This window comes from Pristis pectinata, chromosome 15 (assembly GCF_009764475.1).
Source record: "Pristis pectinata isolate sPriPec2 chromosome 15, sPriPec2.1.pri, whole genome shotgun sequence".
In the NCBI taxonomy this organism is placed as follows: Eukaryota; Metazoa; Chordata; class Chondrichthyes; order Rhinopristiformes; family Pristidae; genus Pristis; species Pristis pectinata.
In genome coordinates this window covers 4384262-4397895 of record NC_067419.1, presented here as the reverse complement: position 1 = coordinate 4397895, position 13634 = coordinate 4384262, and the positions used below count along the sequence as shown (strand labels likewise).

General features: G+C 39.8%; 1 protein-coding gene across 1 annotated transcript in view; it reads left to right on the top strand.

Annotated features, from left to right (window-relative positions):
- Positions 1-13634, top strand: part of nup205 (nucleoporin 205) — a 99844-nt gene that overhangs the window by 3325 nt on the left and 82885 nt on the right. Inside the window, exons 2-7 of the mRNA XM_052030533.1 lie at positions 4100-4242; positions 4829-5000; positions 8873-9017; positions 9645-9804; positions 11437-11665; positions 13351-13515. Of these exons, the coding sequence (XP_051886493.1) occupies positions 4100-4242; positions 4829-5000; positions 8873-9017; positions 9645-9804; positions 11437-11665; positions 13351-13515 (1014 nt within the window). The remainder of the gene's footprint in view (positions 1-4099; positions 4243-4828; positions 5001-8872; positions 9018-9644; positions 9805-11436; positions 11666-13350; positions 13516-13634) is intronic.

The window sequence follows — 13634 nt, the reverse complement described above, 5'->3', positions numbered from 1 at the left end:
GGATGCAGGGGTGATGAATAGAGTCAAACTCAGAACATACTACCCTGGAGACAAACCTCCACAGTATATTTACCACTATGTCTTTTAAGTGTGGTGCAAGGAAATATTTTTCTGATAAGAATTTATCATTTGTAATTCAACTCTTACATTGTTGAAATACAACTATCAACCTGAGTGTTGTGGGGCTGATCTCTGCACAATCTGCACTCTTCAATTATAAATCTATAATCTCTCTACATTGGGTTTGTTTCATTTACAGTTGAAACTCTGTACATAAGTGGTGCCTTGATTGTGAAGAGGTGGTGTTTGCCTGCCCTAAACACACAATGTTGAGGATGTCAAGGCATCTGTGGGTTTTAACAATTTTTGTCTATGACCTTTCATCTGTCAGACATTTGTAATTACAATGTGGCAAATCGTGTATGTGCGTAAGCCAATACTGGAAACGGCAACGTACACAGCATCTGTAAAGAATGCAAAGTGTTGACATTTCAGGCATCGTCCTTCATTAGAATTGGTTATGTCTCTGTGAGCTTCCTCTAACCCTGTGTTATCTGAGCAATATATTTAATTTTAACATAGACAATTCTGCAGGAGGTCAGATATTATACATGTACGTCTTTTGTGCCCTTTCCTGTGTAGGAATATGACGGTGTAATTTGACATTGCAATCTTTAATCAAAATTAATGCAGCTCTTAATTAAATAGATCATGCTAAAACAATGCAGTTGAATCTCACCGACAGCTGTGCTGCCATAAATGAATAAATCTCTATCCAAAATATATTCAACAGGCTTGTGAGTCTGTGAGATGGAACACACCAGCTACTCACTAACTGCTACTACTATGTGGTTTGGATGAACGTACTTAAAATTTGGAGAAAACAGGAAGAGTGACAGATTTGTTTTCTTGCAATTCCTACATGTAAGCTCATCTGACACAGATATCTCTGACACATGAGCTAACAAAATGGTTGTTCCTACAAAGATCAGGCAGCAATTTCCCAAACATGCAGAATAAACTATTTAAATATCACTTCTTTTTGTCCCCAAGTTGAGAAATGTGACTGCTTCAATTTGGCCGCTTCCGTCAGTTACCTGCACACTCAACTTGCACGTTAGCCAGATCTGTTGTGTGAAACTTACCTCTCCATAGTCAAGAAATTGATCCAGGATCAACCGTAGGAAATAACCTGCTAATCTATTTTTTTATTTTTCTATTCCATGGTATCCCAAAGCTTCTGAGTGAAATTTGCAATTTTTACTGAATTGGGAACCGTTTGTCCTGTCGTACAAAAATTTGCAATCTCTGATTAACAAATGGAGGGATGTTCCTTTCATCTGGGCTACGTTTAAAAGCAGCTATCAGAAGCACAAGGCCTGTATCAGGTGTCAGGTTTATGTTGTACAGAAATTTGCTAAACATGATATCAATTTCATATGTTGCGCTTAAGTACCTTCTCAAATAAGATTGTTGCCTTTCTTCCCTCGGCTCAATGTTATTTTTGTAACACCAATTATAAACTGATCATTATCAGTCGATCTTTTTAAATGGTTCTTTTAGTGAGGCCCATCTCAAAAACAATGAAAGTAGTGCGAATATCATAAAAGATAAAATTGGCATTTGATTTATTCAACAAAGCTTTTATTTATTTTGCACCTTATTAATATTAGAAATATCTGAAGCATTTCACCAGTTCATCAAGAAGAGCAGGGTACATCGATGCGTTCCTTTGAGTTTTCTCTGCCACTTAATTAAAATATGGCTGAAGTTCTATATAACTCCTTTTCAGTGCTACATATTCATTTATTCCTGGAGTTCTTTGATCTTTGTATTAAATGTAGCTCGGATGAATGGAACATACCTTATTAAGGTGGGTAGGTCCCCCGGCCCTGATGGGATCTATCCCAGGATACTGGGTGAAGCGAGGGAGGAGATTGACAGATCTTTTTATCCTCTTTAGCAACAGGCGAGATGCTAGAAGACTGGAGAATGACCAATGCTCCTTTATTAAAGAAGGGCAACAGGGAAAAACTAGGAAATGCTGGGCTTTGCATCAGTGGGAGGAAATTATTGGAGAAGTTTCTTAGGGGTTGGATTTGCTCACATTTGGAGAAGCATGGATTTGTTAGGGACAGTCAGCATGGCTTTGTGCAGGGGAGGTCCTGCCTCACAAATTTGATTTGAGTGGATGTTGTCTTCATGGACTTGAGTACAGCATTCGACAAGGTCCCACGTTGGTAGGATGATCCAGAAGGTTAAGTCACGAGGGATCCATGGTGAATTGAAAATTGGATCGAAAATTGATTTAGTTATAGAGGGTGGGGTGTTTTTCTGACAGGAGTTCTGTGACCTGTGGTGTTTCACAGCAATCAGTGCTGGGACCTCTGATGTTTGCAGTATTTACAAATGATCTGAATGAAAATGTAGGTGGTCTGATCAGTAAGTTTGCAGACAACACAAAATGATTTGGTGGTGGTATGAATGTTTAGGAAGGTTGTCTAAGGATACAGCAGGATATAGACCAATTAGAAATTTGGACAGAGAAATGGCAGGTGCATATTAATCTGGATAAGTGTGAGGTGATGTGTTTTGGAAGATGAAATGTAAGAGTAAATGGCAGGACCTTAAGAGCATTGATGAACAGATGGATCTTGTGATCATAGCTCCCTGACAGTGGCAACAGAAGCAGGCAGGGTGATGAAGAAGGCATACGGTGTGCTTGACTTCACCGGTCAGGGCATTGACTATAAAAGTTGGGAAGTCGTGTTGCAGCTGTGTGGATATTTGGTTAGGTCACATTTGGTGTATAGTATGTTCTGAAAGAAGACTGTGGAGGCTTTGGAGAGGGTGCACACGAAGTTCATGAGGATATTGCTTGCACTGGAGTGTATTAGCTCTAAAGAGAGGTTGGACAAACTTGGATTGTTTTGTTTTTGGAGCTGAGGGGTGACCTGATAAAAATATTTAAAATTATGGAGCATAGATAGGGTTGACAGTGTTTTTTTCCCAGGGTGGAAATGTCAAATACTGGAGAGCACAGATTTGTGAGAGGTGAAAAGTTTAAAGAGATTTACAAGGCAAGTTTTTTTTTTACACAGAGTGGTTGGCGCCTGGAAAGTGCTGCTATGGGAGATGGTAGAAGTAGGTACGATAATAACATTTAAGAGGCAGATATGTGAACAAGGGGGTGGGGGGTGATAGAGGGACATGGACCACATTCAGGCAGCTGCCATTAGTTTAGATGGGCTACATGGTTGGGGCAGACATGGTGGGCCGAAGTGCCTGTTCTTGTGCTGTAATATGTTGTGCTATATCGTAAATCTTGAATACAATGATTTTGTTTCCACAGCCCCTTGAAATGAAATAACATGTCCTCATTTCAGTTTTGAAATGTAATTCCTTATTTTAAAACAATGCCCTTAATTCCTGAGTCAATCTGGAAGATGCTTTTAAGCATGCACCTTTCCAGTCTTTCAAAGAATCTCATGTTTTGATGTGATCATCTACACTTCAGAAGCTGGGCTCATTCTATTTGATTCAATTTATTTTATTTTATCACTGGAGTCAATCTCATGAAGCTTGCATTCTCTCTTGGGCAAGTATAACCTTTCTCGGGTAAAACTGACAGTATTTAAGATATGATTTCACCAAGACTTCCTAGCTCTTATACCAAGCGATAAAGGCTAATGTTCCATTTATCTTTCTTATTGCTTGCTGTATGCTTTTTGACATCTTGTGATTACTGCAAACTAGATTCAAATCTCCCTGGATACTAACATTATTCACATTTTAAAAATGTTTTGCTGTTCTCCGTTTTCTTCCAAAATGGTGCCTTAAATAAGCAAAACCTATTGAGTTTTATTGGATGCAACTCATGTCAAGCTCTCATACACAGTTAAAGTAGAAGGTGCTCTCTTTTTGTAGCCCCAGTACCTTTCAGTTTAATGCATACAATATCCACGCAGTTTATTTTCAAATAATGAAGCCCAATTTAGCCCACCTCCACCTTTATTTCATGTACTTTCTGAAATAAGTTTGCGCAAAGTAATTTCTGTGTTCTTCACCCTCCTGATATCTTGCCTTCTGTGTGTTGCAGTGGCCAGTTTGTGGGGCCCATACAAAGATATCTGGCAGACGGTGGAGAGTGTGATCTGGAGACATCAGCCAGAAGCCGTTCATCTGTTGGATCTTACTCTCAAAAAGCATAAACCAGACTTCATCTCCCTTTTCAAGAATCCAGTGAGTTCTTTTGTGTTCACTCATTAAATACTTTCAGCCCATGAAGACACACTGATCAATAATTGAGGTATTGGCTATGGAAAGAAAATGGGAATTTTGAAAGTCTGGACTAAAATGACCATGTCTCTTGAAACAAACTAAGCTGTAGGGAGCAAAAGATGAAATGCAATTTCCTTTTGAAGATGGGAAAAGTGTGGAATGCGAGCATAATGTCAGCCACAGAGTTCCCTACTCACCAAGAAATGGTTTATTTCAGCCACGTTTTAAATGCAATGGGCAGTACGGCCTTATAGATGTTGTCTGGATTTGATATCAGCCTATGATTTTGGGCAGAGAACACTGTCCTTCCAGGTCTGTATGGCTCACCATCATAACTAGATAAGCCAATTTTATTAAACTATAAGTTACTAGCTTTTGTTAGCCTGTCAATGCCTGCTAATAATGTTCACTCAGATTGGTGTAAATGAGGAAAATTTATCAAGCAGTCACTGTGGAGAAATAAAATTAGACCTCTCGTTGAGTGTTTCCTGCTCTGGTGTGGGGTCTCCTTGAAGATGAATTTAATGTGCTTTTTATTTTTGCTCAGGCAAAAAATGTACAACATAGAGAGAAAGTGAAGAAAGCCAGCGTTGAGGGGATTGTCATCCAAGGTCAGCAGGGGACCAGGCTGCTTCCGGAACAGCTGATCAGCGAGGCTTTCATTTTGAGCGATCTGCTTAACATTGGGGAGCTTGCTGCAGTGGAACTGCTGCTGGCCGGTGCGTACTCTTAAGTCTTGTCATTTGTTCAGCAATATTTGGTCCAGTGTCTACCCACTGAACCCAGGAATATTTATCATTGAAAGTGACGTCCATTACATCGTCATCTGATGTGTGAAGTTGGCCAACGTGGTTGCCGTTTAAGCTGTCCTTTGAGAGTCATCAGATTCATCTGGCCATTTGGTTTCTAGAACCCAGGCAGAGTTCCTCTGGGCTTAATACTGGGGCTATTGCTTTTATTAATGTATATTAATGACTAAGCTTGGCTGTGCAGCTCGCAGTGCCAACTTTGAAATAGCTTAAAACTTGAACGAGAAACTGTGAGGAAGGTAGCACCAGACTTCAAGGACGTAAAGGGAGGCTGGTGGATTGGGTAGATTGATGGCAGTTGAAATTTAATGCTGAGAAATGTGAGATGTTACATTTTAGGAGGAAGAATAAGGAGGGGGAATGTAATCAATAGGGCATGATTCTCAAGTGAACATATGTGGTGCTTTATTTGCATGACGGTGGGAGGGCAGGTTGAGAACGTAGATATAAAAAAAGACGTAAGGAGGTTCTGACCTTCTCAAATGCAAACATGGAGTTCAGGAGCAAGGAAGTCACAGTGAACCTTTGTAAAACACAGTTCTTCCACAACTCGAGTATTGTGTCCATTTCTGGTCTTTGCACTTTAAGAACAATGTGAAGGGTCTAGACGTGGTACGGAAAAGATCGACTAAAATTATTCCAGGGATGGGTGATTTTGGTTAAGGTGATAGACTTGAGAGGCTGGGATTGTTCTCATTGGAACATAAGGTTGGAAGGAAATCTGAGAGAGAGATTTAAAGTTACAAAGGCTATTAATAGGGTAGGTTGAGGCTGTTTCCATTGGTGGAGGATGAAGAAGGAGGAGACAGAATAAAAGTGATTCACAGAAATAAACTAAACTGACATGAGGAAAAATTGAAAATGCTGGAAATACTCAGCAGATCAGACAGCATTTGTGGAAAGATAAACAGTTAACTTCCCATGTCTGACAAGTTAGGTCTAAGGGATGATCACTGCCTTAATAAATCAAACATTTTTCGTGCATACCTTTCATACATCTTAACCTCATGATACTACATAGTTGCATCTCATATTATACCATTACTAAATACAACATTAAATTGTGCATTATGAGGCCGAGATGTAAGAAAGCTCTGATTAAATTTTAAATTCAGATTGAATGTGAGAGCACGGCAGGGGTTGCTGTTGTGATTATGGGCTTGTGCAAAAGTACCGTCACCGCTGCTGGTTTAATGCTTTTTCTCAACTCAAGTACTGCTGGCCGTAATGCAGATGAAGTTCATCATTGAATACTTATCTTTTCATTTCTATATGCAATAGTGGTCATAATTGCTTTTAAATTTTGTTCTTCAAAAGTTGTACACATACTATCTTAACACATTCTTAAATATTTGATTGAAGACGGGATCTCCAATCATACAGAATTCTTCATTACTGCAGTTGAGTGTCAGCCTTTTTTTGTTCTTGTTACAGGGTGGCACCTGAACCCACAATCTTCTATCTTGAAAGCCAGAATGGTACCATTGAGCCATTTCTGCCTCTTTCAACCTTCCCTCTTTCAGCAAATGGCCAGGCTATTCGAGCTAAGAAAAGCTAAGATTTATCTTTTTTTTTCTCTCTCTTACTCGTTGCTCTAAAGACCACAAATTCTTTCCCTGAATTTACTAGCATTAACAATTTGCAATTGAATGAGATGTACCTCAGAATTTTTTTGTGTCCATTCAGTGAAATTGATCAGTAAGCATAATGCAAAGCTTACAATTTGTCAGCAGCAAGATCCTTAAACCATGTTGAACCCATCCTCGAGCAGCAGATAGAACAATAATCATTGTATCATCTGCCTGTTGGCAATGAAAAAACATCCGTGTTGTGGTCCTGGGAGTCTTTCTCACTTCCAGTCTGATGAGGATAGGTTGAGCGAGCAAGGCCTTTTCTCTTTGGAGAGGAGGAGGATGAGAGGTGACTTGATAGAGGTGTATAAGATGATAAGAGGCATAGATTGAGTGGACAGTCAGAGACTTTTTCCCAGGGTGAAAGTGGCTAACATGAGGGGACATAATTTTAAGGTGATTGGAGGAAGAGATAAGGGGGATGCCAGGGGTAAGTTTTTTTACACAGGGAGTGGTGGGTGTGTGGAACGCACTGCTGGCAGAGGTCGAGGAGGCAGATACATCAAGTTAATTTATGAGACCCTTAGATAGGCACATCGATGATAGAAAAATGGAGGGCTCTGTGGGAAGGAAGGGTTAAATAGATCTTAGAACAGGATAAAATGTCGACACAACATCATGTGCCGAAGGTCCTGTACTGTGGTGTAATGTTCATCAAGTAAGCAACCCACCGATTTCCTCCGCACACTTTTTTCCCCACCTCACCAACTTCCCAGGAAGGTACAAGTAAATTGGGGTCTCATTTTACCTAATTTAGCAGCTAGCTCTCAAATCTGTCTCAACATTAAGTTGGCCGTTGTTCCACTGAAGCTCATATTTATAGTGAGTAAAGAAATTTGGTTCATTGACTGACACAAGTGATCAGAAATATTTATATTCTGTAGTACATTGTATATGCTTAATTCTTCCTGATTCATTTGTGCCTTCAGACAGATTTACAAGTTGGAATAGGATGTGGTGAAGTTTTAACCAGAAATGAATATACTCATTGTCCAAGTGATTGGTTGCTAAAATGGGCCTTTCAGCTCACGGAAAGCCCAGCTTTCAATGTCAAAATACGTTTTTTGCTGGTGAAAGCTGGCACCAAATTAGCAGTTTATTTAGTGCCTCATGATGTTGATGTTGAAAATGATGAATATATTTTGGCTGGCACTCTTCTGGGAGTGCGCGATGCTGGTTGCCACTGTCTACCTTCAGTAAGAAGACTGCTGGCAAATGTGACAGACATCCCTTATCACAAGCATAGATTTGAGTTTTAAAATTGAAAGCAAGTAACGCAGGACCCTGTAGGCTCCATGCAAATGGGATCAATGACCACGAACCTATATAAATAATGTAGTCCCGATGAATTGGGTCTCTGTTGAGAAAACAGCAAAACGTAAGACTCAGTCTTGGAGTTGAGTGGAACTGTGGTTTGAATCTCCCATCATGTTCTGTATTCTGGATCAATCCGTCTACATCGCGTGATCAGAATTTATGAACTGCAACGTTGAATTCCTTCCCTAATAATCATTTTGGTTTTTACTGGGAGTTGTCAAAGACTTGTGGTGTCTGTGGACTCATAAGCTTCTTTTGTGTTTTCCCAGTTGATTCCTAGAGTATGAGTATATCTGGCAGAATCCAGAAGGCCGCTATTCACAAGGCACCAACTTGTTATGGAAGTCGTGGTATAAATGTATCTGCGACTCTTGCATACCAATTTCCTCTCTCCATTTGTGCTTCAAGTGCAGGTTGTACCCGTTCTCTTGCTAGATAGGAGCAGCAAAGAGCTCTAGGGATAGAGTTGTTTTTGAGAAATCAAAACCAGTACAAGTCCAAATGCTGGAGTACCACAGCGATATGCCATACCTTGAATCAAGGTACTAGAATCAATATTAATGTCAGGAAGGCAGGTTGTCAGTAAAAGCCTCCCCATATAATCCAAGATGTCAGTCACTTTTGAACTGCTTTTCATTTCTATGTTGTTCCTTATCCTCAAAAAAGCCATTTCCTTTGGTGGTGACCTCAAATCCTCCTGCAATATTTTTCTCACTTCCTTTGCAGCATTCTTGGATTTGCTGTATAATGTGGACCGTCCTTTGTCAAGTGTGTCCCTGTTGATTTACAGTTGCCTAATAAGCACCTCTAATCTGACCACATTTGTGTCTGCAGGTGAGCACCAGCTGCCTCGTTTCCCTGGCATGACCCGAGGTTTGGTGGCTATTCTGTTATATTGGGATGGGAAAAGATGCATGGCACTGTCGTTGCGTTCCCTTATACAATCACGACAAGGCAAAACCTGGACCCTGGAACTTGGGTAAGTTTTGTTTGCTGCTCACCTTAAGTAGGTTCGAAGAAGTGTTAAGGATTTGCTATCCAGATCTGTCTCTTTCTGGCTTTTCATTCTGAATCCCTGAGTAAACTTGATGCCAGCTTTTGCAGTGGATCCAATGCAGCAGAATTCTTAACTGCTGTCACTAACTGTTCAGTAAACCCTGGATAGGGGAGGAGAAGTTAGCCTTGGATCTTCTTTCAAATGAGATTCGGCAATTACTGTACGAAAATTGCTTGCTGGTCAGTATTGGTATAACACGTCTCTGATTTAATCTTTTTTCCCCTTGTACCTCCACCCTTGAACAGTCTGATAACATACGCACACTGTTTACTTGCATATGAAGAGGCCAAATTTACCGAATTCATCCCTGAATTCTTCCCAGCACAAATCAGCAGTTTTCAAGGCAAGGAAGCAAAAGTGATGATAGATGCTGCATAGTTTATAATGTCCAAAGTCAGCATTACATGGTGGAATTTTGTTATGCAGGGAAGAATGACATTTCGATGCTGGGTAATGTATTGCTATTAACTCTGACTGTGAGTGTGACTCTTTGAACAGCAGATGAAAACATAATGCTTCTGAAATTACAAGCTAAAATTTTCTTTACAGTTCAGAGCTTGTATCCATGACAACACGGTTTACAGACGAATTGATGGAGCAGGGGCTGACTCAGAAAGTGCTGTGCTTGATCAATCAAATAAACCTCAACGAGGAGTTTGAAAAATTGCAAGCTGCCCGTGGCCTGGGCAATCCAGTTCATCGCAGGGCGGTAAGACTGGAAGCTCAGTTCATTTGCGGGTTGGGTAATTTGTTTGAGGAAACGTTCAACGGGGTTTCCATTGATTTGGATGAAATGTTTCTTGAATGATTAAAAGGTGTTTAAAGCATCATCCTTAAAGGCAAGTAGATGCAGAAACAAGGAAAGTTAGGCCAAGTCTTTGTAAAAGATTGGCTGAACCCTGGTGGGAGAATTGTATGCAGTACAGGAAGGCTTCAACAGAAACAATTCACCGAACAGTTGAAGGATTTGAGTGATGTGGAGCGATGAGAGAAGCTGAGACTGATCTACTTGGAGCAGATAATGTTAAGCAGATATTTACTAGTTCTTCAGAATTGTGTGGATTTTTAAGAGTAGTTGGAGAGAAAAATTGTGTTGGACAGATTTTGTTGTCTTGATTTTGGATTTATTAGTGGAGCAACAGTAATAAAACATACGAAATCTGAACCATAAATGGAATTCTGGAGCTCTTGGCAGATCAAACAGGAGAAATACTAGTTAATGTTTTAGAGCCCATCTTCTGCCTAATTGATGACGTGCACAAACGTTGTTACATTTACATTTGCTTATAAAACCCATACGTCAATTGCACTTTCATAGATGTTCCCATCCACCCTTTCACTTTGTCAGAGCTTGGTGTTTACACCCTTGGCATTTATTAGTTCAAGTCAAATTAATTTCAGTTGAACTATTTTTCCTGCAGTACTTTGGCTTCCTTAGCGTTTTTCAAGCTTTCTATTATGATGTCACCAACAAATTTTTATTTAATTTGACTTAAATGGGTAAATGGGGCACAAATGGCACTCAACACATGGCTTTGGGAAGCATTGCCATTCACAGCATGCCAATCAATAAAAAAATCTCTGTCCTTCCAAGCCCAGTCATTGCTATTCATGCAGCATTGTTTTCTGCACCACCATGCATCTTGAGTACTGAAGCTGTTGTGTGAAACCCTACTTGGAACTGGTTGATCACGGTGTCTATCGGGTGCATTGCTTTTCCTTTAATCAATTTGATTTCTTCAAGTAATTTTGTGTTGAGCATGGTGTGCCTCTAATTCTCTTCTGAGTGTTCCTGATCGGTCTTACCATAGCTTCACTCATTTCTGTATTTTGTATAATATGTTTGCTTGCATCCAAGCCCAGACTATGTAGCGATTTCCTGGTTTGTCTCTTTTAAAGCTTAATGTTTGCCGTTATTGAATGCTTAAGTACAGTTCCCATTTCCAAACATTTTTTGCTCATTTATCTTGTATTCTGTAAGCCCTTGCAATACACCATCTACCCTATCGTCTTGAATTAATCGGGGAACTAAAATTCATTGAAAGCATCAAACCAGTGCTAACTAAGTATTGAACTGCCATTTCAGGTGCAACTGTCATTACCCACTAAACCCCTTCCCACTGGACTGGCCTTGTGTATCTCAAATTTGTATTTCAAATTTGTGCCAAGAATATCTTGGTATTGGGCATGAAGATTTAAGGGAACTTCTAAAACTTTCAAGCTAATTTGGTTACTTCATTTGATTTAGAGGACTTTGGGTGGGTGGGGATTTACTGAGCTGATCAATAGTGGTGTAATGCTCATCTGCCACAATCTGAATAATTGCTGTGCTGTTTTCTAGGTCTCGGATCTGATTAAGGAAAGCCGCCAGACCCTTGCAGAATGTCTCTTTGCCTGGGCCTGTCAGACACCACTGAGCAAAGATGACACCTTGTTTATCATTTGCCACATGGAGAGCGTCACGACTGAGGCAGATGGCACTTTGGATAACGTAAACCTAGCTCTTCTCATGGCCCTGCTTTATTGCTTTGATATAAGCTTCTTAGAGAATGTTACTGAGGATCGAGAAGGTAAGAAAGCTATCATGTAAGGCTCACAATGAAGTACTATTAGCTGTAGTCTTTTAAAATCTTAACAATATAAGCTGTTTAATGAGAGGGCCACAGAATATCTTTGTGACCTTCACTAGTTCTGATTGCTTAGGTAAAGTTGTGTGCCCAGAAGAATGAAAAGAAAAAGTTTCTCAATTTCTTTTGCTATGAGATTTAGTTCTTTGTGAAGTTCTCTTGGAGAGTTTGTGGAATGTGTTTTGTATGAAAGTAGAAAACTACAAAATGTTAAAAGTAAATGGGGAAAGCAGTTCCAGAAACACTAAGCAGGCCAGGTGACAAATGATAGGTCATCAACCTGAAATGACTATTTCCTGCATTTTATTCCTTCATTTCTTACATGTTACCTTCCCTGTAAGGCAAATCAAACTAACGTTTATATATCTACGTGCATGTTGATGCTAACATTTATCACAATAAAGAAGGTAAATAATTTTCAATCTTTATTGTATAAGTTTCTTATATAATTATTTTTTAATTTTCATTCTGACTGCAAAGTCAAATCTGAGCATGTTCAAGGGACTGAGAAATCGGAAATATTAGTTGGGTTGTTGAACCTGAGCCTTTACCCCTCATTCTCACAAATTGTGACTGTGAACATTTCTATTTGATATCCTTACCAAGTAAAATTATACTATCATTAATTCTGACAACTTTAGTTGAGGTTGCATCGACTGATTCTCTGATTTGAACAGTGTGAAGCAATGGAACAGTTCGAAGCAGGTGTAGGGGCTTCAATGAATTGCATAATTGCATAACTGTGTTCCTGTAATAATAGACCCACGATTTGAATTTGAATTGTGTGGCTTGGCTCTTTTGTTGAGCCACTATCCTTGGAAACAAGCAAAAATTTGTCTCGTCAGGTTGGGAATGTGATTTTGGAAAAGCAGGTTTAGATTTTTTTTGCTGTGTATAAGAGCCACCATCAAGTTAAACCTAGAGAGAAATGTATTTAGCTCAATATTCATTAATTATAACTGTTTAAAGACCTTCTAAGTTACAGTTTGCATTGGCTGCAGTATTTCTACTTCACTCGTCATTTTGTAGATTGAGTTTTCAGCGACGATGCACACTGATGTGTCAACTGGACCTGACGGCTAGGAATCATGGAATATAATCTGCCAGTTTGTTTCAGTATGTGGAGTCTGAGTTGTGCCTGACACTGAGATCTTGAACACTTCAGTAGAACCATCAGAAGTGAACAAGACTGGTTGCAGACATTTAGCTTCATATTGAACTTGAGTTATGTTGAACGGTATGGTTCAAAGCCCAGCTGATGCTTCCAGGATTGCTGATATTCATGTCGCTGCTTGTCTCAAGGTGGACTGACATTCTAACTTCGCCGAATGAGGAGGGGAAGAGCAAATGGAACAAATTTCATTGGTTGCAATGATTTGTCGTAACAGTGGAAAATGTGTCAACCTATATGGAGTTGGCTGAGTCATCTTTCTGGGTTGAGTTGCTTCGAATATCTCCTCTGTAACCTCTTGCGTGACAAATGGATACATCAGTGTGTTTAGTTACCAATACAAGTTTAAGCACAATGCAATACTGGTGATCTAGGTGTATGAATGAATCTGACTGCATGCCGAGTAGAGATTTTCTTTCCTATCTTCTGAAAAACTTACAATATTTTCTGTTAATAGAACTGATTCATCAACTGCCATTACTGACAGAAAAACAGTATGTGACTGCCATTCACAGCAGGCTACAGAACTCCCATCCTTGGAAACTGCCAGGTCTTCAGGCTGTGGTCAGACTGGCCTGGGCCTTGGCTCTACGAGGGATCTCACAATTGCCAGACACAACAGGTAACTCTTCGTGCTTATCCTCTTTTCAGAAATATTTGAGAAGGTCAAAGTCGAGTTTATTGTCATATGCACGATTACGTGTGTGCACAGGTGCAATGAAAAACTTACTTGCAGCAGCA